Source organism: Nycticebus coucang, chromosome 18, assembly GCF_027406575.1.
Source record: "Nycticebus coucang isolate mNycCou1 chromosome 18, mNycCou1.pri, whole genome shotgun sequence".
NCBI classification, from domain to species: Eukaryota; Metazoa; Chordata; class Mammalia; order Primates; family Lorisidae; genus Nycticebus; species Nycticebus coucang.
The window spans coordinates 51,298,431-51,326,040 of NC_069797.1; the positions used below are offsets into that span (position 1 = coordinate 51,298,431).

Consider the following 27,610-nt stretch of genomic DNA (forward strand, 5'->3'; position numbering starts at 1 on the left):
CAGGAGCACAAGAGGTTTATTTCAGGGAGAGAAGGTGCAAGGCTAAGGCCCAGGAAGGGGAAGGAAGCAGGACTGGGCTGGAAGACCCTCAGATTGTGTTTCAGATCTAAGAAAGTCTTGGCCAACCCAGTGTGTCCTCTGGGCAGAGTATTCTTTAGGCTCTCTCAGCTAACTGCCTTCCTTGCAGGTGAATGAGTTCTTTCTTGGGAGATAGCTCACCTCCACAGCTGCCCCAGGAGCTCTGTGAAATATAGAGAAAAATAAGAAACATTTCTTCTTGCCCTCTAGGGGTTCAGAGTACGCTCTAAAGCAGAAGACAAACACTCATGAAACTCTAATGTATACGCCCATTTTCCAGAAGGCCTTTTAACTTTGGAAAGTTACTCAGCTTGGCTGGGATCAGGACAGAGACTTGGGACCATGCAGGCAGGTTCAGTGGAGATGAAAGAACAAGGGAAGTGGGGGGGGGGAAGTGTGAAATCAGGCAGGTGTGCAATCGGGCTGGCTCTGCTACCAGCCTCTGAGTGAACGTGGTCAGGTCTCAGGCCCTCTCTTTGTCTCAGTATAACCATCTGCATCATGAAAGGGTCCAGGCCAGGTCAGAGCTATTCGACCTTTTGAGAATCTGATCAAAACTTGAAATCTTCTCCTCTGAAATGACATGTGCATTTGACTTTTTTTTTATTGTGGCAAAAGACACATAACATAAAACTCACCATCTTAATATATTCAATTTAGTGGCATTTAATACATACACAATGTTGCATAACCCCTGCCACTGTGTAGATCGGGAATGTTTTCATCACCCCAAAGGAAACCCTAAATCCATTAAGCAGCCACTCCCCAGCCCCCAGCAACCACTAAGCTCCTTTCTGTCTTTATTGATTTGCCTGTTCTGGATATCTCATATAAATGGAATCATACAATACTTAGCCTTGTGTGTCTGGTTTCTTTCATTTAACATAACAGATTGTTCAGCCTTTTTATGGCTGAATAATATTTCTCTGGATATACCATTCATCTGCATCTTTGATTGGCACATGATTTTACATTCAATTCCTGGGATTCTCTGAAGCTCACACCTATGCCCCTGGGGTGGGGGTGGGAGGTCAGAGAACTTTGAATAAGAAGTTTGGTCATCTATGGGCGGCGCCTGTGGCTCAGTGAGTAGGGCGCCGGCCCCATATGCCAAGGGTGGCGGGTTCAAACCCAGCCCCGGCCAAACTGCAACAAAAAAATAGCCGGGCGTTGTGGCGGGCGCCTGTGGTCCCAGCTGCTTGGGAGGCTGAGGCAGGAGAATCGCGTAAGCCCAAGAGTTAGAGGTTGCTGTGAGCTGTGTGACGCCACGGCACTCTACCAGAGGGCGGTACGGTGAGACCCTGTCTCTACAAAAAAAGAAAAAAAAAAAAAGTTTGGTCATCTGAAAGTATGTTTGTGCTCGGGAATGAGTGACTAATAGCAATTTTGGCTATGAAGGGAGCCTTCTTAGAGGAGGTAGAATTTGAGGTGGGCCACTGAGTAAGAGTTTTGTGGCAGGTCAGTGGCAGGCACTCCAGGTGAGGGCAACGCAGCCAGTGCAAAGGCCGGGAGGTAAGCCCAGCTCAGGCAATAGCATCATTCAAACAGTGTGGTTTGAGAAGTTTCCTTCCAGTCTAGCAACTCTGGGCAACTTCCTCAAGCCCAGTGAGGAGGTGGTGACTGGGTTGACAGAAGACATAAATTACTGCGTCACATCTCTGTTTACTTCTGCCCAGCCAGGTGCCAGGCATGTTGTCAGCTATTCCTACCACAGGTCGAAAATCCTCCCCAGACAGAAAACATGTTTCCTCCACAGACTGCATCATCCATTCCCCAGGGGCAGCCACCCTCCCAAAGCCCCAGGCTAGGGGGCAACTCTTCTCCAGCCTCTCACATCTGGCTCCACTCCCAAGTTCATCCTGCCACTTCTGCGTACACACCTGGTCTGCTCCCCACCATTTCTGTTGCCACCTCACATCTGTCCACATCCCCCCACCACTGGCTTTTGCCCCTCCCATCCACCCTCACCCCTCTCACCTCTAGCTGCCGCTCCCTTAAACGATGCATCACACCACTCCCCTCCTTACCAGGGCCCTGCCAGGAACACACTTAGCAAGAATCACATGTTCTTCTTAGCCCTGAAGACAGGCTACAGCAGGACGCTGCTCCCAGAATGGACAGGCTTCATTCAGCCTTGGGGATAACATACAGACTCTGGGACCACAGGGTGGACTTTTTGAGGCCACATAGAGCAGAAGCTAGAAGCAAGGGCAGCTTAGGGGTAAAATGTGTGTTTGCTTCCCAAAGCTGATACAGACAGGGTCATAGAAACACTGTTTGCCCCCACCTGGGCAGTCCTCTTTAAGAGTAGGGATGGTGCCCTGTCCCCCAGGATTGCTGTCACCCTCTATGGTCTCATCCTGTTTCTTGTACTCGGAATTCTCATCACATGATCTTTGTGGGGTCTGTCCATGCTGTCTACAGTACAAGCTCCTGGGCAGCAGAGGCCTTGCCCAGCAGACTCCTGGCTGTGTCCTCAGTTCCTGGATGGTACTGGCCCAGGTAAGCTGTCCTAATGGATAGGGTCAGGGAAGCCTGCAGCAGCATCAGTAGGTTCATGGTAGGGGCAGGGACACAGCTGTTTTCTCCTGTGTGATAACACCCCGGGGCAAAACCACAGTGACACATTTCTGGGAGGATTGCTATAAGATTCTTTTCTTTTTTTTTTTTTTTGTGGCTTTTGGCCGGGGCTAGGTTTGAACCTGCCACCTCCGGCATATGGGACCGGCGCCCTACTCCTTGAGCCACAGGCGCCGCCCTAAGATTCTTCTCTTTCTTTCTTTCTTTTTTTTTTTTTTTTTTTGGAGACAGAGTCTCACTATGTCGCCCTCTGTAGAGTACCGTGGCGTCACAGCAACCTCCAACTCTTGGGCTTAAGCGATGCTCTTGCCTCAGCCTTCCAAGTAGCTGGGACTACAGGAGCCCACTACAATGCCCAGCTATTTTTTGGTTGTAGTTGTCATTGTCGTTTGGCAAGCCTAGGCTGGATTCGAACCTGCCAGCTCTGGTGTATATGGCTGGCACCCTAGCTGCTAAACTACAGTGCCAAGCCGCTGTAAGATTTTTACTGGTCTACTCAGACTGGGCTGCTGGAGGGGGGAAAGGGGACACACCCAAAGTAGATGGACACTGAGTTCTGTGCCAAGGACTTCCACCAAAAGGAAGTTTCTCTGCCTGAGCCCCTCCCTCCTCGTCCTGGTCAGCAGGCTGCTTGCTGAGGGCCCGAGTCAGGACTGAGGGAGCTGACCCACCTCAATAGCTTCATTCTGGATTGTGGGGGTAGCTGAGGAATTGCCCTAACCCACCATCTGGAATACATTGAAGGACGGCCAAGAACTGAGGATGGGGTGGGGTGAGAGGTGTGATGAATTAAAATACCTGGGTGGGGCAGCGCCTGTGGCTCAAAGGAGTAGGGCACTGGCCCCACATACCGGAGGTGATGGGTTCAAACCCAGCCCTGACCAAAAACAAACAAAAAAAACCCTGTAAAATACCTGGGTCTGAGTCTCTTTCTAGCTGTGTCACCCAGCATGATGCCTCCCCTGAGTTTCATCTACCTCCCTTTTGAAGGACTCAGTACCACCTTCACCTACTTTCCAAGACCAATGTCAGGAGAGAAAAAAAAATTATGTGTGAAGAAATACTCTGAAAACTATATAGATGAAAGGGATTATAGCTAAGGCTGGGGACCCTCAAGTCCACTTGATATTTTCTGAGTGTGGCAAGCAAAATAATGGCTCCCTCAGAGACGTCCACATCCTAATTGCCTGAAGCTGTACATATGTTACTTTATGAGGCAAAAAGGACTCTGCAGACGTGATTAAGGATTTAGAGATTATCATGGATCATCCAGTGGCCCCATGTAATCACAAGGGTCACTGAACGAGGGAGGCAGAAGGATCAGAGTCAGAGAGGGCCGATGTGGTGATGGAAACAAAGGTCACAGTGCTATGGCCAAGAGGCAAGAAACACAGCAGCCTTTAGAAGCTGGGGAGGGCATGGGACGGATTCTTCCCTAGCGCTTCTAGGGGAACACGGCTCTGCTGGTATCTTGATTTCAGCCATTTCTCACTTCTGACCTCCAAAGCTGTAAGATAATAAATTTGTGTTCTTTTAAACTGCTAAATTTGTGGTCATTTGTTATGACAGCAAATAGGAAGCTAAACATAGACAAGATTATAGAAACACTGTTTCAAATCTGCTTCTCTTGTTCAATAAGCCTTCCTAGTCTATGAAAGCATCTGTTCTTACCATGTAGCTCAGGTCTCCCATGCTATCGTTGTTAAGTCACGGCTTATCTGTCTTGAGTTCCATTTTAGCAGAACATGCTACACTCACCACACTGGGGTTCAATAATTTTCCAGCTGAATGACCTTGGGCTAAATAACTTAACTTCTCTGAATTAGTCCCTCCTATGGCAAAAATGAAGGAAGGGGGTATGTATGAGAATTAAATATTTTCCCTCAAAAACTCTTTGCTTTATGGCTCGGTGCCCATAGCTCAGTGGTTAGGGCACCTGACACATACACCAAGGCAGGTGGGCTCGAACCCGGCCCAGGCCTGTTAAACAACAATGACAACTGCAACAACAACAACAAAAATATATAGCTGGGCATTGTGGTGGGCACCTGTAGTCCCAGCTACTTGGGAGGCTGAGGCAAAAGAATCGCTTAAGCCGAAGAGTTTGAGGTTGCTGTGAGCTGTGATGTCACGGCACTCTACCAAGGGCAACATAGTGAGACTCTGTCTCAAAAACAAACAAACAAAAAAAATCAACTTTGCTTTCACAGAAATTGAGTGGTATCTAGGATTGCCAGATAAAATATACAGTGTCCAGTTAAATTTTAATTTCAGATAAAACAAATACTTTTTAGTATATCCTGTGAAATATTTGGGACATATTTTAAAAACATTCGTTGTTGATCAGAAGTTCAAATGCAATTGGAGTGTTTATTTTTATTTGCTAAATTTTGCAACTTTAGTCTTGTCCCTGGTCACATAGCTTGTAAACAACAGAGCTAAGCCTGAATCTGAGGCCTTTCTACTCCAAAGTCATTAAGTAAACTGCTCTATCACAGCCTGACTTTGTTTTTGTTTTGGTTTTTTTGTGTTTTTGCAGTTTTTGGCTGGGGCTGGGTTTGAACCCGCCACCTCCTGCATATGGGGCTGGCGCCCTACTCCTTTGAACCACAGGCGCCCCCCCACAGCCTTTGAATAGATTCTCTAAACTACATGGCAGCCCTGGACTCAACTTAGTTGAGACTTCAAAAACAAACACAATTTAAACCTTGAACATCCATTTCCATATGTCAAAAATATCAAATAATCATAAAAATTAAAAATACACAAATGCTTATATATGTATACAAAATACACAAAGCATATAAAATAAAAACTGAGTATGAAAATAAATGAAGGGCGGCGCCTGTGGCTCAGTGAGTAGGTGCCAGCTCCATATATTGAGGGTGGCGGGTTCAAACCCAGCCCCAGCCAAACTGCAACAAAAAATAGCTGGGCATTGTGGCAGACACCTGTGATCCCAGCTACTCAGGAGGCTGAGGCAAGAGAATCGCCTGGGCCCAGGAGTTGGAGGTTGCTATGAGTTGTGTGATGCCAGAGCACTCTACTGAGGGTGACAAAGTAAGACAATGTCTTTTTTTTTTTTTTCGGTTTTTGGCCGGGGCTGGGTTTGAACCCGCTACCTCCGGCATATGGGACCGGTGCCCTACTCCTTGAGCCACAGGCACCGCCCAAGACTCTGTCTCTTAAAAAAAAATAAAGAAAAAAATGAAAGAAGAAACTACATAGACACAAATACTTTAACATATATGAGGTATGTAAATTCAGTCTCCAACAGTGATATTACTTGTAGGAATATTTTTTTCCTTCTGCCTGATTGGCACCAACCCATAAATCCAGTGGCGTTTATAAAATACATAGCAACTAACTGTGCTAAGGGCTTGTCATGGCCTGAGTAGATTTCTTTTTTTTTTTACATCTTTTTTTTTTTTTTTTTGTAGAGACAGAGTCTCACCGTACTGCCCTCGGGTAGAGTGCTGTGGCGTCACACAGCTCACAGCAACCTCCAACTCTTGGGCCTACGCGATTCTCTTGCCTCAGCCTCCCAAGCAGCAGGGACTACAGGCGCCCGCCACAACGCCGGCTATTTTCTTGTTGCAGTTTGGCCGGGGCTGGGTTTGAACCCGCCACCCTCGGCATATGGGGCCGGCGCCCTACTCACTGAGCCACAGGCGCCGCCCAGGCCTGGGTAGATTTCTAAGCCCCTTATATTATCAACTCCTTTTTCAATTTTAATTTTAATTTTATTTCTTTTTTAAAGACAGATAACTATTTTTTTTTTTTTGAGACAGAGTCTCACTCTGTCACCCTGAGCTATCATCATAGCTCACAGCAAATTGAAATTTTTTTCTTTAAGGGATGAGATCTCACTGTCATCTAGGATAGACAGAGTACAGTGGCTGGATCATAGCTCACTGCTGCCTTGAATTCCTGAGCTCAACCAAGGGATCCTCTCACCTCAGCATCCTGAGTAGCTGGGACTATAGGTGCTCACCACCAGGCCTGGTTAATTTTTTTTCTTTTTTTTGAGACAGAGTCTCAACCTGTCACCCTGGGTAGAGTGCCATGGCTTCACAGCTCACAGCAACCTCCAGTTCCTGGGCTTAGGTGATTCTCTTGCCTCAGCCTCCCAAATAGCTGGGACTACAGACACCTGCCACAACACCTGGCTATTTTTTGGTTGCAGTTGTCATTGTTGTTTTAGATGGCTAGGGCTGGGTTCAAACCTGCCAGCCCAGGTGTACGTGGCTGGCGCCCTACCCACTGAGCTACGAGTGCCACCTAATTTTTTTATTTTTTGTAATAACAGGGTCTCTCTATGTTGTTGCCCTGGCAGGTCTTGAACTCCTGGGCCCAAGCAAGCCTCCTGCTTTAGCCATCTGAGTAGCTTGGACTAGGACTACAAGTGCACACACCATGCCCAGCTAGGGTTTTTGTATCATCTTTTTTTTTTTTTTTAGAGACAGTCTCACTTTGTTGCCCTCGGTAGAGTGCCGTGGCATCACAGCTCAAAGCAACCTCCAGCTCTTGGGCTTAGGTGATTCTCTTGCCTCAGCCTCTCAAGTAGCTAGGACTATAGGCGTCTGCCACAACTTTTGTTGCAGTTTGGCCAGGGCTGGGTTCGAACCCACCACCCTTGGTATATGTGGCTGGCACCCTACTTACTAAGCCACACATGTCACCCATTCTTCTTTTTCATAAAGATAGAATCTCATTATATTACCCCTGCTAATCCCAAGAGATCCTCCCAGCTCAGCGCCAGCCACATACACTGGATCTGGGGGGTTCAATCTGGCCTGGGCCTGCTAAACAATGACAACTACAATAAAAAAATAGCCAGGGCTTGGTGCCTGTAGCTCAAGCGGCAAAGGCACCAGCCACATACATCAGAGGTGGCAGGTTCGAATCCAGCCCGGGCCTGTCGGACAACAATGACAACTGCAACCAAAAAAAAAAAAAAATGGCCGGGCATTGTGGCAGGTGCCTATAGTCCCAGCTACTTGGGAGGCTGAGGCAAGAGAATCGCTTAAGCCCAGGAATTGGAGGTTGCTGTGAGCTGTGATGCTACAGCATTCTACCCAGGGCTACAGCTTAAGGTTCTGTCTCAAAAAAAAAGAGAGATCCTCCCACCTTGGCCTCTCAAAGTGCTGGTAGTTTAGGCATGAACCACCAAGCCCAGCCCTTTTTTTAAAAAAAAATTGAGGCCTTGGCCAGATGTGGTGGCTAATGCCTGTAATCCCAGCACTTGGGAGGCTGAGGCAGGTGGATTGCCTGAGCTCACAAGTTCGAGACCAGACTGAGCCAGAGCGACACCTCATCTAAAAATAGCTGGGTGTTGTGGCAGGCACGTGTAGTCCCAGCTACTCAAGAGGCTGAAGGCAAGAGGATCACTTGAGCCCTAGAATTTGAGGTTGCTATGAGCTGTAACGGCGCTCTATCCAGGGCGACAAAGTGAGACTCAGGGTGAGACAGGGAGAGCAGGAGCAGAGGTGAGGGGCCGTAGGTCTGGGGTGGCCTGGGAGAGACCCAGGGGGAGGGCAATGGGAAGGCACATTCTGGGGCATCCCAGGTTTCGGGGGTCTGGGAGGCAGGTGGGGATGGATAGTCACTGCCTGGACTAGTCAGCCACCTGAGGAATGGGGCTGTACCCGCCTGACGTGTTGGGGGAAGGCAAGGAGTCACACAGTGTGGGTGCCTGCTTCCTGGAGGCTGTCAGTCACCCCATGGTACACACCCTTCTAGCTAACTAGGAGGCAACAAGTTCTATACCAAGCCAAGGGAAAAGTTTCCAGGACCTTAAGTCTCCTACTGACAAGTTTTGGCATCACAGGGCAGTCACAGGTCCCTCTGGGTCTTGTCAGGCACCAGAAATTCCTGGTCAGGATTGAGTACCCTGGGGCCAGCATGCCCAGGACATTGTGAAGGAATTAAGAACATGCCACCCGAAAATCTGCCCCTCTAGGATATTGACTATTTTGAGTTAAAGGCCGTCGAAAAATAGCAGGTGTAGAAAGATCACATGTAAAAAAAAAGAAAAAGCAATGTTCATTAGCAGTGATACTCATAGTCATTCAAATTAATTTAGGGGTCTTTACTTTTGGTTCCTCCTAATTACCACCATCTTTTCTAAATGCCCAGAAAACCATTCATTGTTCATTTGGTTAATTAGCATCAAACTTACCTATTTGTCATTTCCAATATACACCTTTCCCCCCTCTAAGACCCTGAATAATATTTTACTATCTCTGAACTTTTGAAACCTCTTTCATTTTGTATGATTCTTTGAAGGTCAACAACAGCAGTATTGATTATACCTGTGAGTTTCTTTAGTATTCTGGAATGCAATTCCTTTTGTATTATTGATTAAAACTTATAAAATAAAGTGCTTTCTAAACTAAAAAAATAAAAAAAAAAAAAAAAAAGAAAGATCACATGGACATTTCTTCTGCTTCTTAAACACAGTAGATGAAACTGCCATGTGACAGATGATGTCCCTATCCCAGAGGAAGATAATTCTTTTTTTTATGAGACAGAGTCCTAACCTGTCACCATGGGTAGAGTGCCATGGCGTCATCAAAGCTCATAGCAACCTCCATTTCTTAGGCTTAAGGGATCCTCTTGTCTCAGTTTTTCTATTTTTGGTAGAAATGGGGTCTCACTCTTGCTCAGGCTGGTATCAAACTTCTGAGCTCAAGCAATCCACCTGCCTCGTCCTAGTGCTAAGATTACAGGCATAAGCCACCACCCCTGGACCAGGAAGATAATTCTTCTTTCTTTCTTTCTTTTTTTTTTTTGAGACAGAGCCTCAAGCTGTCACCCTGGGTAGAGTACAGTGGCATCACAGCTCACAGTAACCTCCAACTCTTGGGCTCAAGCGATTCTCTTGCCTCTGCCTCTTAAGTAGCTGGGACTACAGGTTCCCTCCACAACGCCTGGCTATTTTTTTGTTGCAGTTTGGCCAGGGCTGGGTTTGAACCCGCCACCCTCGGCATATGGGGCCAGCGCCCTACTCACTGAGCCACAGGCGCCACCCTGGAAAGATAATTCTTAATACCAAGAACAGGAAGTTAGGCCAAGCACTGTGGCTCACACCTATAATCTTGGCACTTTGGGAGGCTGAGGTGGAAGGATTGTTTGAGGCCAGGAGTTCAAGACCAGCCTGAGGTAGAGTGAGATCTGTCTTGACAAAAAATAAAAAACAAGGCTGGGTATAGTAGCTCATGCCTATAATCCTACTACTCTGGGAGGCTGAGGACAGCGGATGGTCTGAGCTCAGGAGACCAGCGTGAACAAGAGTGAGACCCCATCTGTACAAAAAATAGAAAAATTAGTCAGGTGTCATGGCAGATGCCTATAGTCCCAGCTACTCAGGAGGTAGAGGCAAGAGGATAGCTTGTGCCCAAGAATTTGAGCTTGTGCCCAAGAATTTGATGCCATGGCACTCTACCCACAGCAACAGACTGAGACTCTGTCTCAACAACAACAACAACAACGACAACAAATAGGCTTGGCGCCCATAGCATAGTGGTTATGGCACCAGCCACATACAAAGGGAGCCGGGTTCAAACCCAGCCCAGGCCAGCTAAATGACAATGACAACTGCAACAAAAAAATAGCTGGGCATTGTGGTGGGTGCCTGTAGTCCCAGCTACCTGGGAGGCTGAGGCAAGAGAATCGCTTAAGCCCATGAGTTTGAATTTGCTGTGAGCTGTGATGCCATAGCACTCTACCAAGGAGGACATAGTGAGATTCTCTCTCTCAAAAAAAAAAAAGAAAACTAGCCAGGCATGGTGGCACATGCCTGTAGTCCCAGCTACTTGGGAGGCTAAGGCAAGAGGATTGCTTGAGCCCAGGAATTTGAGATTGCTATCAGCTAGGCTGATGCCATGGCACTCCAGCCTGGGCAACAGGGAGAAATTCTGTTTCAATAAAAGAAAGTAGAAAGAGGAAGGTAGGGAGAGAGAATGAAAGAAAGAAAAATCCCTATATCCCTATCTTGTTTAAGACTACATTATTTTGATTTTCTGTTATATGCAATTGAATGTATACTTAACTGATATACACATCAAATTTCTATAGAAGGGAAAAGTGGACTTTGACATTTTGGTTTCTATGCTATGGTACTGCTTGTATCTGTTATTTTTATCTTTTGCTGTAAGAATGCATTCATATATTTCTTGAATAAGCACCTCTTTTGGAGCCCAGAGAACTTGGCTTGAGTGCTGGCCCCACCACTCCCTAGCTATGTGACCTTGTAAGGTCAATTAATTTCTCTGAGCCTGTTTCTCCATTTGTAAAATGGGCATGATGATAATAGAACTTATCGCACTGGGTTCTCCTGCAGCTTAAATAAGCTAATGCAGATAAAATGCTTGGCACAGTGCCTGGCTTACAGCTATTATTGTACTACATTATGCTACCACCTAGGCACTGGTGGTGGCAGAACCAATTAGAAAAACCTGGTCCATGCTGTTGAGTAACAAAACAGGTTGCAAAACTGGCATGTAAGTATAATCTCTTTTGTGAAAAATTATTTTAATGTTACATCTATATGCATATCTCTGCATCAAGAGATGCCTGGTGGAATGGCTGTCCAAATGTAGCAATGTAATAGTGGTAATTTCTGGGCAGTAGAATTTTTGTTTCTGCTACATAGTTGAAAAGAACCTGTATTATTTTTTGAGCAGGAAGGTAAGAAAAGAAAACCCTTTGGAAAACAATGTAATAATTCATGCCAAGAGCCATCAAAGCATTCATACCCTTTGGCCTAGCTGTCTCACTTTTGGGAATTGACCACAGGAAATAATTTAAATAAAGGAAGAAGCTATATCCATAAAAATATGCACTTCAGCATTATTTATAATAAGAAAAACCGAGTAAGCACATAAGTGACTTACATTAGGATAATGATCATTAAATTATTCACTCACTGGAACACTGTGCAACAATTAAAATAAGATGATGACCATGTAGCAATGTGGAAAATTGCTTAGGACAATGAGAAAAGAAAAGGGCAGAATGGGAAATAAGGTCTGGGACAGGGTCACTGCTGGGCAAACGGAATACAGGCAAATGATAACAACATATAGTAATTTCCTGGGGCCACTGATTGTAGAAGATTCTTTTTTCTTTTTCACTTAGATTCTGCCTAAAGTTTCTGTTATGCTGCTTGTTTAACAGTAATAATTGTCTTTAAAAATTCCCTCAGGGAAAAGAAGGAGAAGCTGGGAAAGGAAGAGAGAAGGGAAAGCTGGGACTCTCCCAGGAGAGAGGTCTGGGTAAGACAAATTCAGAGGTAATTTACAAGACAGGGAGAAATATCGTTCCAGTGCAGTCTTCCACCACGCTGGTCTCGGAGGTTGTATCCCCTTTGCTCTCTGACTTGGCAGTGATCGGATGGACCAAAAGAACTGCCTAAGCTAGGGAGGCAGTATGTTAGCTGATGATAGACTAGGGTCAAGAATGCTCTTCAGATTGGAATTGTCTAGAAAAATTGATCATACTTGCTATTGATGAGATTGTAGAGAAATGAGCATTTACCAAGCTGGCCAGAGAGGGAAATAGGCAGGCTTCCTGGAGGGCAGTGTGGCCCTGTAAATCCTAACAAAGGATGTGCATATCCTCAGAGTCAGCAATTCCATTTCTTGGGATTTACCCTAAACCTAAGGAAATAATCAAATCAGTGAGCAAAAATATTTACATAGGGCGGCGCCTGTGGCTCAGTGAGTAGGGCGCCAGCCCCATATGCTGAGGGTGGCGGGTTCGGACCCAGCCCCGGCCAAACTGCAACAGAAAAATAGCCGGGCGTTGTGGAGGGCGCCTGTAGTCCCAGCTGCTCGGGAGGCTGAGGCAAGAGAATGGCGTAAGCCCAAGAGTTAGAGGTTGCTGTGAGCCGTGTGACGCCACGGCATCCTACCCGGGGGCGGTACAGTGAGACTCTGTCTCTACAAAAAAAAAAAAAAAATTTACATAAGACGTTCATCTCAGAGTTTAATAACAACCCCAAATCAAACCCTTAGTTTCATTTTTAAAAATTGGAAAACTAATTTTTTTGGTATAACTGTGTAGTGATACACTATGGGTGCCACACTAAGAAAATAGGATATAGATATAAACTTGGTGCCCCCCACATATTAGATCAGTGGTTCTCAACCTTCCTAATGCCTTTAATACAGTTCTTGTGGGTGGCGACCCACAGGTTGAGAACCACTGTATTAGATAAAATAAGAAGTTTCTTTGGAGCAAGACATATATTATTATCCCATCTTTGTAAGGTTGCATATCTAAATAACATTCATTGCATATAATTGCTGCTAAAATTCACACCAGAATCTTAACAACAGTTAATCTTTGAATGGTGGGATTATAAATTAAATCAGTCACTTTATTTATTTTTATTTTTGTGACAGAGTCTCACTATGTTGCCCTCAGTAGAGTGCTATGGCATCATAGCTCACAGCAACCTCAACTCTTGGGCTTAAACAATTCTCTTGTCTCAGCCTCCCAAGTAGTTGGGACTACGGGCGCCCACCACAACGCCCAGCTATTTTCTGTTGTTGTAGTTGTCATTGTTGTTTAGTAGGCCCCGGCCATTCAAACCCATCAGCTCCAGTGTATATGCCCGGCAGCCTAACCATTGAGCTACCAGCGCTGAGCCTAAATCAGTCACTTTAGTCTCAATTATGGTGCAGCAACAACCTGAAAATCTGGTTTAAATAAGCAAATATTTCTATCTACTGCTCATATCTGTGATGCTTGGCTGCTTCTCTGCCTATCTTCTTCACTCTGGGACCCAGGCTAACCAAATAGGCCCCATGTGAGCCCTGCAGGTCACCATGACAGAGGGGCAAGCTGGCAGGCCACCCACTGGCTCTTACCACCAGTGCTGGGGAAATCTCATGGCCCTTCCTAAGCTCAACAAGGCAGGGACACATAGGCCCTCAGGAAGGGGTAGCAAACATTCACAACAATCACACAAGCTGCCACACAAGTCATTTCACCTATTCCTCAAAGTTCTGTTCTTTGCAGAATGGGGTGGGAGGAGAATGCAGTTCTATCTCATGATGGTCTCCAGAGATGGGGCCTTGGTAGCACAGGCTCTCATTGTGAGAGCCTCTCAAGGGGGAAAGACACAGGGGGAGTTCAAGCTACCCAGCACCAGGCGGCTTCAAGCCTGAGGCAGAGAGGCCAGAAAGTTCTGGATGTCCAGAAGTGTTACAACAGGTCTGCTGTTCACTACTTACAGGACTGAGTCAAATTAGAGAAATTCTATGAATGTCCCCCTCTGTAAAATGGAAATTAAAAATCGCAGCCCTAGGCCAGATGCAGTAGTGCATGCCTATAGTCCCAGCTACTTTGAGATAAGCAAAGTAGCAGCCCAAACCTGGGCAACATAGTGAAGACCCTGTTTCTAAAAAAATTTTAATTAAAAATTTAAAAAATAGCTGCCCTGACTACTTCACATACAGGTGGGTGGTGGTGGTTCAATTATAGGGTTTTAAAATGGTCAGTGTTTCTTGCACTGACCATGGAAGGTTTGGTCCTTCAGGCTCAAACTACACGTTCACACATACCGTCCCAAACTTTGCTCATCACCTTTTCACCACAATGCATTGTTCACCCCTTTTACTTGCTATGTAGAGCAGGTGGAAAATGACAGCCAAAGTCCCAGTGAGGAGAAGCTCTTTGGTGGATGAATCATGGAAGGGCTGGGATATGGAGAGATCTCCACACCCACTTTGCTGGGTGACCTATGCCAGTGTCACCTGTGTCATGTCTGGAAGTAGCCATGTCCTCTTCTTTCCTCCAATCTCCAGAACCTCAGGATGGAAGGCAGGAGGATGATAGCAATCAGGAGATCCCAAATGGGACCAAGTCAAGCAGGAAGCACTGAGAAACGAGATTCCTGGACTCTGCCTCCTGGACAGCCTGATTCACCTGATGAGTGTGGGATCAGGCTGAGTCACAGAAGGTGATCTGTGCCATCCCCCACTTAGCCCTGGCTCCCACCCAGCTCCTCTGTACAAAGCTTGTGAGGTGGCCCAGCAGGGAGGGCCTGGACATCTCAGGTGGCTCGCGCCCTGGCAGTTGGGAGAAACCTGAGTGGGCCCACGTTATCTGATGGCACACCTGCCTCAGCCTTGTGCTCACTTCTTGAATGTCAAGATCAGGGAAGGCTCAGGAAGAGGCTTCTGAATGGCACAGGTCACTCAAAAGCTGCCCCAGGGCCAGGCTTCCCATGGCACCAGTGGCAAAGGCAGTGATAAGAAGTGTATCCTCCTTTGTCCTGCACACAGCCGCTCCAGAGTAAATCTGCTCCAGGCTCCCATGACCTGCATGCGCATGCATGCCTTTACTGACAAGACTGGAATTGATCTCTGTACACATCCATCAACATGACGGTGAGTTCCTCGAAGGCTGAGACAGGTCTTACTCCTTTCTGTGTGCCCGGCGCAGTGCCTGGAACACCACTCGTACTTGCTGAATATTTCATGAATAAAGGAGAGGTGGTAGCACTTACCATGTTACCACAGGGTCAAAGAAGGACTGATACTCACACCCACTGGGCACAGGGAAAATGCACGTGCTCACCTCTGAGAGGCGGGGGGCGCCTTGTCACTCGGCTGAGCTTAGCATGCCTCCGTTTGCAGCAGTACTAATTACTTTTGGCATCATGGCACTGAGTGACATAAGGTGCGAAACTTTTTTTTTTTTTTTTTTGTAGAGACAGAGTCTCACTGTACCACCCTCGGGTAGAGTGCTGTGGCATCACACAGCTCACAGCAACCTCTAACTTTTGGGCTTACGCGATTCTCTTGCCTCAGCCTCCCGAGCAGCTGGGACTACAGGCACCCGCCACAACGCCCGGCTATTTTTTTGTTGCAGTTTGGCCGGGGCTGGGTTTGAACCCGCCACCCTCGGCATATGGGGCCGACGCCCTACTCACTGAGCCACAGGCGCCGCCCCAAGGTGCGAAACTTTTGAAACTCACTCACACAAACACACAATATTTTCAGGTTAAGAATATCAGCCCTTGGGCGGCGCCTGTGGCTCAGTGAGTAGGGCGCCGGCCCCATATACCGAGGGTGGTGGGTTCAAACCCAGCCCCGGCCGAACTGCAACCAAAAAATAGCCGGACGTTGTGGTGGGCGCCTGTAGTCCCAGCTGCTCAGGAGGCTGAGGCAGGAGAATCGCGAAAGCCCAAGAGCTGGAGCTGGCTGTGAGTCCTGTGATGCCACGGCACTCTACCCGAGGGCGGTACAGTGAGACTCTGTCTCTACAAAAAAAAAGAATATCAGCCCTTGGGGCGGCACCTATAGCTCAAGGAGTAGGCGCCGGCCCCACATGCCAAGTGTGGTGGGTTCGAGCCCGGCCAAAACTCAAAAAAAAAAAAAAGAATATCAGCCCCGGGGCTGGACACGGTGGCTCACGGCTGTAATCCTAGCACTCAAGGAGGCTGAGGCAGGTGGATTGCCTGAGCTCAGGAGTTCGAGACCAGCCTGAACAAGAGCCTGGGTCTCTAAAAAAAAAGCCAGGTGTTCTGGAGGGCACCTGTAGTCCCAGCTACTCAGGAGGCTGAGACAAGAGGATCATTTTAGCCCAAGAGTTTGAGGTTGCTGTGATATGATGCTAGACTCTACCACGGGCGGCTGAGTGAGACTCTGTCTCAAAAAAAAAAAAAAAAAGGGCAGTGCCTGTGACTCAAAGGAGTGGGGTGCCAGCCCCATGTGCTGGAAGTGGCCGGTTCAAAAACAGCCCTGGCCAAAAACTGTGTAAAAAAAAAAAAAAAAAAAGGAAGGAAAGAGGAGTATCAGACCTTTAATAAATAGGAATATATGGATAAATGCCAGGTAATGAATATAGAAGGAAGGATAGAGTTAGAAATTAACATTTTGCAACCTTCCTCCCTCACTTTAAAAATTGATTTGGGCAGGCGGCGCAGCTCAGTGAGGAGGGCACCGGCCCCATATGCCAAGGGTGGCAGGTTCAAACCCAGCCCCGGCCAAACTGCAACAACAACAAAAAATTGATTTGGGCAATAATCATCAATGGATGCCAAAACCACTGGGCAAATGATTGTCAGGGAATAGAACATTTACTTATTCTTAAGACATCACACCACAGACAATAATCTGCTTAATTTCAAGGAACAAATATACCTGTATAGTGGAGAGACTGGGCACTCACTACCTTGATGAAGTAATCAAAATTAGCCATTACTGATAGTGGGCCAACATGGTATTATATCCTTTGAGGTACACATCTACGTAGCCTTCTCACAAAAAAATTTTTTTTTCCATTGCCCTGGCTAGAGTGCAGTGGTGTCATCATAGCTCACTGTAACCTTTAATTCAAGTGATCCTCCTGTCTCAGCACCCTGAATAGCTGAGACTATGGGCACATGCCACCACATCTGGCTATTTTTTTCTATTTTTGGTAGAGAGGGGTTGTCACTCTTACTCAGGCTGATCTCAAACACCTGAGCTCAAGCAATCCTTCCACCTTGGCCTCCCAGAATGCTAGGATTACAGCATTGAGCCAGGGCACCCAGCCAGTGAAAAATAATTAACCCGATTCAATCATTAGGAAACAATCAGATACACCCAGAATGTCCAGACAAGAGGCCTTGACTCTGAAAAATTCAATGCCATTATTATAAAACAAACAAAAAGGAAGGTGGCTGTTTTAAAAGAGACTCAAGAGAAACAACAGCCAAGAATAAGACATAAAACTTTATTGGAATCTGTGTCTTCCTCCCCTTAATAAGTAAAAGAACTTAAAGACATTTTGAAGACATTTGGAGAAATTTTAAAATGAGGTACATATTACTGCATTAATATTAACTTTCATAGGCCGAAAACAGTATTATTGCTATATAGGAGGTATACATTTTTCTGGGAGATACAAGCTGAAATGCCTGATGTCTAAAACTTTCAAATGATTCAGAAAAAAATGTCTATGCAGACTTATTTAAAGATAAAGTAACTGTGGACCCAAATTAATAAATGATAAATCTATAGGGTGACCACAAAGTCTGGAAATATGACTACCTTATTTTTTTACAGATAGAAGATGTCCTTGATGACATTATCAATAGCTGCCTATTTCCAGCTTTTATAGAAACACTGGGGAGAAATATTCGGTTTACACTGAACTCGTCTTTCATCTTTTCTGTAAGTTTGAAGTCTTTCAATATGAAATGTAGGGAGGAATCTCAGCCAAGACTAAGCTTCTAGTCCTCAAATCAGGACCCCACCAACTGGGAAGAAGCCAGGACAAAGGAGAAGACCACAGTCAAGGCAGGCTCCAGATGGCGTTATTAGGGTATTTGAATAGAACCATGTGACTATTTCTGTAGGTAAAAGATAAAGGAGAGTCACAAATGCTCTAGTTCTTTCTGGAGTTCTCCTCTGCCCCTTCCCTGATTAACTCTTGGAAAGGGCAAGGGGAGTGTGGGGGACTAGACTCAGGAGAGACTGTGTGACTCCAGCCACCCAAAACATGTTCTGGTTGACAGAATGACAGAAGAGAAGGAGCAAGGCTTGCTCTGGTCTTTCCCACTATTCTCTCTCTCTTTTTTTTCCAAACACAGAATCACTCAGACTGCATTCTCTCCCTCTTACTTCCCGGAAGGAAGAGAAGAACAATCATCAATGGCAAGTGGCAATTGCAGTAAAGCAACACCAAGAGCCGGCTTCACGCTCAGGAGGGAACGCTGCGCCGCCTTCTCGTGGTTTCCGGTGCTCTACACATTCAGAGAGACTTCTCTAGTAACGGACTATAGAAATGATCCCTGAAAGTATAGTCTTTTTTCCTACTGTTCTCATAGTCCAGCAAGCCACATTTGTGGGTCCGCCAGCATACCTGAGTCCTATGCTCTCTCCTGTATTGCAGGGCCTGGAAACCTGAGAAATACATTCCTCAAAATCTCCTGCCAGCCAGGATTTCCTTCAGAGGCCACTAATGAGAGGCATTTATAGAAAGGATCACTCCTTTTCCATCAGTGGCAGACAGTAAGTATGAGTTTTGTAGCATCTTCTGGTATTTTCCTATAAATCACCTGCTTTCGTGCTGCTGGCAGCTGAGACCATCACCAGGAGTTTCTTGTGCCTCCTGCAAGGCTCTGATTTTCTGACAGCAGGTGGTGGCTTTCACAAATTTTCTTCTCCATCCCTTTCAATGGTTTTGTAAATACCTCATCCTTATGTTAAATTCATTTTTGCTTAAAATACTTAGAAGGGATATGGTTTTTCTAACTTATACAGCTTTCTTAGACCTCACTCCAGAGTGAAGAAGGCTTCTCTTGGAGGAGGTAATTCTCTGTAGAAAGATTTCCAAACATTGTTTACTATTTGGTACCATGAAGACAAACTGAAACTGATGTGGGTGATGAGTAATTGCCAGCCATGGAAGCAGAGTCTGGTCTGTGAGTCCTGTGATGCTGAATGGGATGCCAGTTCTCAAACCAGAAATATCCTCCCAATGCACCTCACTATAGCCATTCTCGTGGGATGCCAGGGCTGGGCAGTGACCACATAGACAAGAGATGACACCAAGCAGAGAGGTCTGCAGTACCAGCTCAGTCCTCACAGCCCACCTGGTAAAACCCTGGGATTCAGGAACATATGGTCATCCTCCAGGCACAGGAGCGGGGGTTCTCTGCTCCCAGGCCTTTTGGAGTTGAGGCAGAAGGGTCAGCAACAGAGAATCCAGCACAGGCAGACCTTCCCAGGAACACCGAAGACCTCTGCAAAACCAAGAGGTCTGGACATGACTACTTCATCTTATCAATTTCAGGCGCATTCCCCACCAGTGCCAAGCCTCACCAGTCTTTCTCACCCCTCCTGGGTCTGTGGATCTGTAGTTGGGGATACCCTGGACACCTAAAGCTGCCCTTTGCCTACTGGCCCCCAATATACCTGTGATCCAGCAGCAGTAAGCCTTGTTCCAGCAGCTTCTTCACCTCCTTGCTTGCTCCAAACACATCCCACAGGGTCAGCGGGGGATCAAATTGCTGCCAGTGCTGGGGAAACAAGAAGGGTCAGAGGTGAGAACTGGTCAGCTTATGCTGGGCCATGTGGCTAGGGTATGGTGAGGGATCAGGGAGGGTTCAGTCCAGCTTGGGATCTCAGCAGCTGAGGCTCATGAATAGCAGAACCAGGCCAATGGGCCAGAAGGGAGGTGGGCACTTCACCCCATTCTACATTCAGGCTGAAGCCCAGCCCCCAGCTAAGCCAGGCCTTCCTCTCTCCCCTTCCTCCTAGGCCAGCCACAGCCAGGGCTTCACAGCCCATAGCAGCTCTGTCTTTGATCATTCTCTTGTGCTTCCTACATGAGGTTTCAGCACTACTTAAAAACATCTGGAACCCCCACCCCTTTTTTTTGAGACAGAGTCTCACTTTGTCACCCTCAGTAGAGTGCTCACAGCAACCTCAAGTTCTCAGCCTCAAGTGATTCTCTTGCCTCAGCCTCCCAAGTAGCTGGGACTACAGGCACCCACTAGAATACCCAGCTATTTTTAGAGACAGGGTTTCTCTCTAGCTCAGACTGGTCTCAAACTCCTAAGCTCGAGCAATCCACCTGCTTTGGCCTCCCAGAGTGCTAGGATTATAGGTGTGAGCCACTACACCCGGCCTTGGAAACTTTATCTAGTCTACTTCACAAAGCTGAGAACACTGAGGTTTGGAGAGGTAAAATGATTTGTGCCCAAGGTTGCAGTAGAACCAGGATTAGAACCTGGGTCTCTGCAACCCTAGTCGAGGGCTCTTACCACACTGCCCACTGCTGGACCTTGGCTGGACGTAGGCCCCACCTCCAGCTGCCAACCTCAGAAGTATGGGAGGGTGTGTGTGTGAGAGAGAGACAGCGAGAGATTGATTCCATAAGACTCATGAGGGAACAGCATACAAGTATCCTGCCCACCTTACCTGGTGAGTGATCCCTGTGTCGGTGCGCAGCCCCATGGCCAAAACTTCTTCTAGGCTAAAAGAAAAATCACCAAGAGGTCTTGGGGAGGAGACTTGTACCTCTCCCATTCTTCATACCCTTCACTGGGATGTGTTTATGAGGGGTACTGGGGCTCATACAGTACAAGACAGGGCAGAGGAGAAGCAAGGCGGGAAATAAATATGTGCCTATGGAAGTTATTCTGGGGGCATGGGGACCCCAGGTGAAGAGTCCTGTGTCTGTGGATACTCACGTCTCCAGCCTGCCCAGGGGGATACGCTTCCGGGTGCCATGACCAAACAGCATCACCTCCTTCATCCAGTTGTCAGGTTCCAGGGTCTGGATCCGAGCCTCCCGGGTGTGTCCCCCAGCACCATGGGGTATAAATCGTCCATGGGCTCCTGACAATATCAACAACCACTCCCACATTAATAGCAGCTAACATTTAAACTGGTAGTTCTCAAAAGTGTGGTCCCCAGACCAAATGCATCTAACGTGCTGTAAAAATCCTTGGGCCCTACTCCAGCTCCCTTTGATCAGAAATTCTGGAGGTGGGGCCCAGCAGTCTACGTTTCTACAAGCCCTCCAAGGGATTCTGATACATGCTAAAGTTTGAGAACACACTGCCAGGTACTATATCAGGCACGTTAAAATATATGCTCAACAGTTCACAAGGTTGGTGTTGTTTTTTAATAATATTTTACATACGAGGAAACAGAGACCCAGAAAGGTCAATAAGTGGCCCAAGTTCACACAGCCCTGACATTCCTCTCCTGAATCATCCCTTCCTTAGTTCTCAAGGGACTCACCAGGTCCAACACCGAGGTACTGACCGCACTGCCAGTAAGTCCAATTGTGGGTACTGAGCGCCCCCTGTGAGAAGGGAGGGATAGTGCAGAGTGAAGAGAGTGGGCCTGGTTCTGCTCAAGTAAAGGGTACCTGGATAGAGCACCCACCAACTCAGGCCTGAGAGCACCCGGCAGGGAACCTTCTCTTCAGAGGGGCACAATTCCCTGGTCACGCCTCAGCATGCCCATTCTCCAACTCCACCCATCAGCCCCAGGACTTACATTTCGGGCGAAGTTGGAGACCTCATACTGGCGGAAGCCAGCCTGGCGAAGGACTTCTCGACCCCTCTGGTACATCTCAGCCACAAGCTCTGAGTCGGGGGTGGGAAGGGCACCTTGCTGCACCTGTGCGAAGAGTGCGGTGCCTCTCTCCAGGGACAGCTGGTAGAGGGAGATATGGTCATCACAGTAGTGTAGCAGTTCCTGCAGCTGCCTGAGCCACTGCCCCACCTGCTGTCCCGGCAGTCCCAGCATCAAGTCCACAGACACACGCCCAGGAAAGATGTGCCGGGCTGCTGCCAGTGTCCGCAGGGCATCACTGGCCGAGTGTGTTCTCCCCAGCAGCCGGAGCTCTTTGTCATCCAGGGACTAGAGAGAAAAGGTCAGGTATAAGCACACTGGCCGGCTCAGAGTGAGAGGGTAAGATGCCATCTCACTGTAGACAGATACAGGGAAGACACAGCACATGATCAGCAGCCAGAAGGAGAAAGGTGACAGTTAAACCTTACAACCTTTCCAACCTTCCATCTCTTTCAGATGAGGTTCAGAGGAGTTAAGTAACTTGCCCAAGGCAATAAGTTGCAAAGTTAGACCTGGAATTTAGGACTGTCTGATTCCAAAGCCAACAGTCTTTTTTCACTTTACATTTTATTTTATTTATTTATTATTTTTCTGAGACAGAGTCTCATTTTGTCTTCCTCGGTAGAGTGCCATGGCTTTATAGCTCACAGCAACCTCAAACTCTTAGGCTCAAGAGTTCCTCTTGCCTCAGCCTCCTAAGTAGCTGGGACTACAGGCACCCGCCTCTATGCCAATTATTTTTTATTATTAGAGATGGGGGGTGGTCTTTGCCTTTTTTTTTTGAGATAGAGTCTTACTATGTCACCCTTGGTAGAGTGCCATGGTGTCACAGCTCATAGCAACCTCAAACTCCTGGGCTTCAGCAATTCCCTTGCCTCAGCCTCCCAAGCAGCTGGGACTACAGGTGCCTGCCACAACACCCAGCTATTTTTTGTTGCAGTTATCATTGTTGTTTAGCTGGCCTGGACTGAGTTTGAACCTGCCAGCCTTGGTGTATGTGGCTGGTACCATAACCACTGTGCTATGGGCACCGAGCCTTCTTTTTTTTCGAGACAGAGCCTCAAGCTGTCCCCCTGGGAAGAGTGCCGTGACATCACAGCTCACAGCAACCTCCAACTCCTGGGCTCAAGCTATTCTCCTGCCTCTGCCTCCCAAGTAGCTGGGACTATAGGCGCATGTCACAATGCCTGGCTATTTTTTGGTTGCAGCCATCATTGTTGTTTGGTGGGCTCGCGCTGGATTCAAACCCTCCAGCTCAGGTGTATGTGACTGGTGCCTTAGCCACTTGAACCACAGGTGCCAAGCCCTCCCTTTTTTTTTTTTTTTGAGACAGAGTCTATGTTGCCCTCAGTAGAATGCCATGGCGTTATAACTCACAACAACCTCAAACTCGTGGGCTTAAGCGATTCTCTTGCCTCAGTCTCCCAAGTAGCTAGGACTATAGGCACCTGCCACAATGCCCAGCTATTTTTTGGTTGCAGTTGTCATTGTTGTTTACCTGGCCTGGACCGGGCTTGAACCCACCAGCTTTGGTGCATGTGTCTGGAGCCCTACTCACTGAGCTACGGGAGCCCACCACAACCTCCGGCTATTTTTTTTGTTTGTTTGTTTAGCAAGACCTGCCGGGTTTGAACCCACCAGCCCTGATGCATGTGGCCACTGAGCTATGGGTGCCCAGCCTAGAGACAGGTTGGTTTCAAACTCCTGAGCTCAAGCAATCTACCTGCCTCGGTCTCCCAGAGTGCTAGGATTACAGGAGTGAGCCACTGTGCCCGGCCTTACATTTTATTTTAAAATAATTCACCTGAAGGAAAAGCACAGTAAGCACCTTCATCTAGAATCACCAACATTTGCCCACATTTACTTTGTCTTCTCTAAGTATATATTATTGTTATAATGTTAAATCATTTGAGAGTAAATTATAGACCAAAATTGTCCAAAGAACTTTCTACAAATGAGGGAAACGTTCTGTATCTGCACAGTCCCATATGGTAGGTACTAGCTACATGTGGCTATTTAAATTCAAGCTAACTTAAATTCAAACTACTGTAATAAAAAATACAGTTATAGATATTATACTCTTCAATCCCTAAAACTTAAGTGTATATTTCCTAAGAACAAGGATATGCTCTTACATAACCACATCAAATTACAGAGTTCTGGAAATTTAACACAGATACAATACCATTACCTAATACATAGTCATATTCAAATTTGGCCACCTGTCCTGATAATGTCTGCTGTCATAATTTCCTCCTTCCACCCCAATCAGGGGCCACACATGGCATTCAGCTGTCATTTTTGTCTCCTTTAATCTAGATTCTCAGCCTTTCATTGTCTTCATTGACATTTTTGAAGAATACAAGCCAGATGTTTTTTAAAATGAGTAAGTTTCAGAAATCAGCTGTACAACACTGCTTGTAGTTAACACTACTGACATGTAAAAGTTTAAGAGGGTAGGGCGCCGCCTGTGGCTCAGGGAGTAGGGCGCCGGCCCCATATGCCGAGGGTGGCGGGTTCAAACCCAGCCCCGGCCAAACTGCAACAAAAAAATAGCCGGGCGTTGTGGCAGGCACCTATAGTCCCAGCTGCTCGGGAGGCTGAGACAAGAGAATCGCGTAAGCCCAAGAGTTAGAGGTTGCTGTGAGCCATGTGACGCCATGGCACTCTACCCAAGTGCGGTACAGTGAGACTCTGTCTCTACAAAAAAATAAATAAAAAGTTTAAGAGGGTAGATCTCATGTTCTCTGCTCATACCACAAATTTTTAAAATTAATTAATTTATTTATTTTTGTTGTTGTAGTTGTCATTGTTGATTTTAGCTGGCCCGAGCTGGGTTCGAACTCGCCAGCCTGGGTGTAAGTGGCCGGCACCCTACCCACTGAACTACAGGCGCCACCTAAAAAAAATTTTTTTAATGTCTTTTAACTTAGGCTTTCCTGATGTTTTCTCATGATTAGATTGAAGATATGCACTTTGGGCAAGAATATCTTAGAAATGATGTGTCCCTGTCAATATATAACTATCAGGATAAAGCCCACGACCCAAAACCCAAAGGAAACATCAGAGATCAACCAGAGAGAAGTAGGTTTCTCCTTACCTAGAAACTTTCAATGGCTGCCCTATCACTACTAGGAAAAAAACAAACTCCTTAGTAAGGACTGAAGGGTTTTGGGCCCTACCTTGCTGCCTTGTCTCCAGCCACAAGGTATGACTCACAGCTCCCCCAAAACATGCAAGCCTCTTCTTTCACATCCTGTGTCTTTTCCTTCCACACCCACTCACTGGTGAACTCATCCTCCTCATTCAAGCATCACCTTCTCCAGAAAGGTTTCTGTGATTTCATCAGACCGAACTTCCCTTCAGGCTGTCCTCTGAAAAACTTTTGTACAGACCCTCTTTGTAGGCAGCACTTACCTTGCTGCAATGACCTATGTGCCTACCTCCCTGTCTTCAATTATGTAACACATTGTTTTCGAGTACCTACTATGTGCCAAACACTATGACAGGTGCTTGGAATACAAGAAGTCACGCCTGATCACTTCCTTGTGGAGCTTGCGGTCTAGCAGAGCAGAAGACATTTAAGCAGTTACAAAAGTGTCACAACAGGGCCTACTGTGTATAAGTTCTGGCACCCAGAAGGAGCTCAGTAAATGTTTGCCCAATTAATGAATGCCACCATAAAGGAGACAACACTGAAAGTGTGGGCACACTGGGCTGGGGGGGGGTAAGATGGGTTACCTGGAGGCCAATGGACAACCTGTTGACCCCTGCTGCCCCGAATGCCGCCAGCCTGGAGCCTGGGGCTGAAGAAGGATTAGCCTCCAATGTGACTTCGGAGTCTGCAGGCAGGTAGGATGAGTGTGCCACCGCCTCCAGGACAGCAGCCACAGTGTGAGGACTGGCCAGACTGGGGGTTCCTCCACCAAAGAACACAGACTCCACCCTGTTGGATGAGGATGGAGATGAGATCTGAAGGAGCCCTCCTGGGGTGCCTGTACCTGTTCTGTCTACCCTCCCAAATTAATTCCCAAGACCCTGCCTACAGCCCTCAGTACAGACCGTCGCACCCCGCTGAGCCGCAGCAGCGTCTGAGCCTCCGTCACCAGACACTTCCGCATGGCAGCCTCCTCTACACCACGGGGTATGTACTTGTTGAAGTTGCAGTAACTACAGCGCTTCTCGCAGTAGGGCCACTATGGGGAGGGAGTGTATACAGAGGGTGAGGGGTGTATGCGGAGGGTGAGGAGTGATTCTGGGCTGCTCCGGCCACTTCAAGGGCTCAGACACACTTCCTCCTCCCCATTCTGAGATCCATCAACAGTGGCTACAGCATCACACAATTCCCCAAGGCAGGTCACACTGGGTTTATTATGCTCATTTCAATACCACACTTGACTAAGATCACCGAGTTGGTAAGTACCAGACACCGGGTTTCTGGACCAAGCCATTTCCCTGCCAGGACACCGGGTCTCATCCTAGACCACGTCTGGGGATTGGCCAGGATGGCAGGTGGATTCACGGAGGGACAAGCCGCCACTTTAGACCGCCCCACTCACGTGCACATAAAGCGCCGCGCGCCGGCTCTCGGGCTCAGGACGCAGGGATCCTCCCGCGCCCGCCACGCGGCGGCGCCGCTGTGCCGCTTTGGCCGCCGCCGACCAGCCGCGGGCCCGGGTTCCGGGGAGAGCCATGGCGCCCGACGCGGTGCGGGGCAAGGATCCGAGCCGGACACGCGCTCAGGACCGGTGTGTGCAGCGACCAGCCCAGAGGGCCGCACGGCGGAAAAGGGGCTGCGTGACCGTGCGCTGCGTCCGGCGTCGCGCAGAGAAGACCCCGGGCCGCGGGTCTGTAGCGCCACCTGCCGGGCACCGATGCACCCACCGCCGCTTCCTGTCGGTTCCCAAGGACGTGGGGCAGGCAGGCTATTGGCTGGCCTTTTGGCACCCTGTGCCGAGCGAGTTCCCTGACTCATCCAGGAGCTCTTAGTTTCTTCAGTAAGTTCCTTCACATTTTATGTGCCTGGCTCAGAGCTGGGCGCTGAGGACATTTAGGTGCATAAGACCAGGTTTCCGGGGCGGCACCTGTGGCTCAGTGAGTAGAGCACCAGCCCCATATACCGACGGTGGCAGGTTAGAACCCGGCCCGGGCCAAACTGCAACCGGGCATTGTGGCGGGCACCTGTAATTCCAGCTGCTTGGTGGCTGAGACAAGAGAATCGCCTAAGCCCAGTAGTTGGAGGTTGCCGTGAGCTGTGACATTACAGCACTCAACCTAGGGCAATAAAGTGAGACTGTCTCTAAAAAAGAAAGAAAGAAAGAAAGAAACTAGGCCATTGTACTGATACGCACATGTTGTACATGTCTTATCTATGAAAATTAGGTTAATTTCAGGAGGTTAAGGAGGTGGTTAATGTAGGGAGGTGGTCAATTATGGAAGTTCTGCTGTAAATGAAAAGTAAAAATTGGGTTGGAGAACTGGGGGATGGAGGGTGAGAGATGATAGTTAAAAGGTATGGTCTTTTTCTTTTTTGAGGTAATGATAATGTTTAAAATTGGGGTGATGGTTGCATCTATCTGTGAATATACTAAAAACCACTGAACTGTACACTTTAAATCGGTTAGGATGGTATTTGAATTATACCCCAAACTGTTAAGGAAAAAAGGATACTTCTTACTGGACTAATCTGGCAAGAATGTGAGAAAGAATTAAGTTGAGTATAACCTGAAAGTTAAAAATTGGGTTGTTATCACAAAGGGATACCAAGGGTAAGTGTTAAATTAAGTAGGGAGTGCACATCAAATTGCTCAGCATTGTTGTTGATAAGGAATAGGAGGGCCGAAAGTACTAGTTTCCCT

At 47.4% G+C, this 27,610-nt stretch overlaps 1 protein-coding gene and 1 non-coding gene across 2 annotated transcripts; both read right to left on the reverse strand.

The window, feature by feature from the left end:
- On the reverse strand, positions 1 to 27,556 carry RSAD1 (radical S-adenosyl methionine domain containing 1). Its single transcript, XM_053568731.1, has 10 exons — positions 26,312 to 27,556; positions 25,815 to 25,948; positions 25,494 to 25,698; positions 21,675 to 22,040; positions 21,414 to 21,477; positions 20,858 to 21,005; positions 20,586 to 20,640; positions 19,578 to 19,681; positions 19,256 to 19,405; positions 1 to 241 (listed from the first exon to the last, which is right to left on the reverse strand). The coding sequence occupies exons 1-9, from the start codon at positions 26,444 to 26,446 to the stop codon at positions 19,288 to 19,290; spliced, it is 1,329 nt and encodes a 442-aa protein (XP_053424706.1). The 5' UTR covers positions 26,447 to 27,556; the 3' UTR covers positions 1 to 241; positions 19,256 to 19,287.
- On the reverse strand, positions 18,252 to 18,467 carry LOC128571296 (small nucleolar RNA U3). Its single transcript, XR_008375733.1, has one exon. It is a non-coding gene; the product is annotated as a small nucleolar RNA U3 (small nucleolar RNA).
- Positions 27,557 to 27,610: the final 54 nt, after the last annotated feature.

Bases quoted from the DNA above. Each gene is read 5' to 3' on its own strand.
- RSAD1 (XM_053568731.1), bottom strand. From the start codon at position 26,446: ATGGCTCTCCCCGGAACCCGGGCCCGCGGCTGGTCGGCGGCGGCCAAA. The intron at 25,699-25,814 runs GTCTGTACTGAG...CTCATCCAACAG, and splicing joins CGGCTCAGCGGGGTGCGACG to GGTGGAGTCTGTGTTCTTTG. The intron at 21,478-21,674 runs GTAAGTCCTGGG...CCCTTCTCACAG, and splicing joins TCTCCAACTTCGCCCGAAAT to GGGGCGCTCAGTACCCACAA.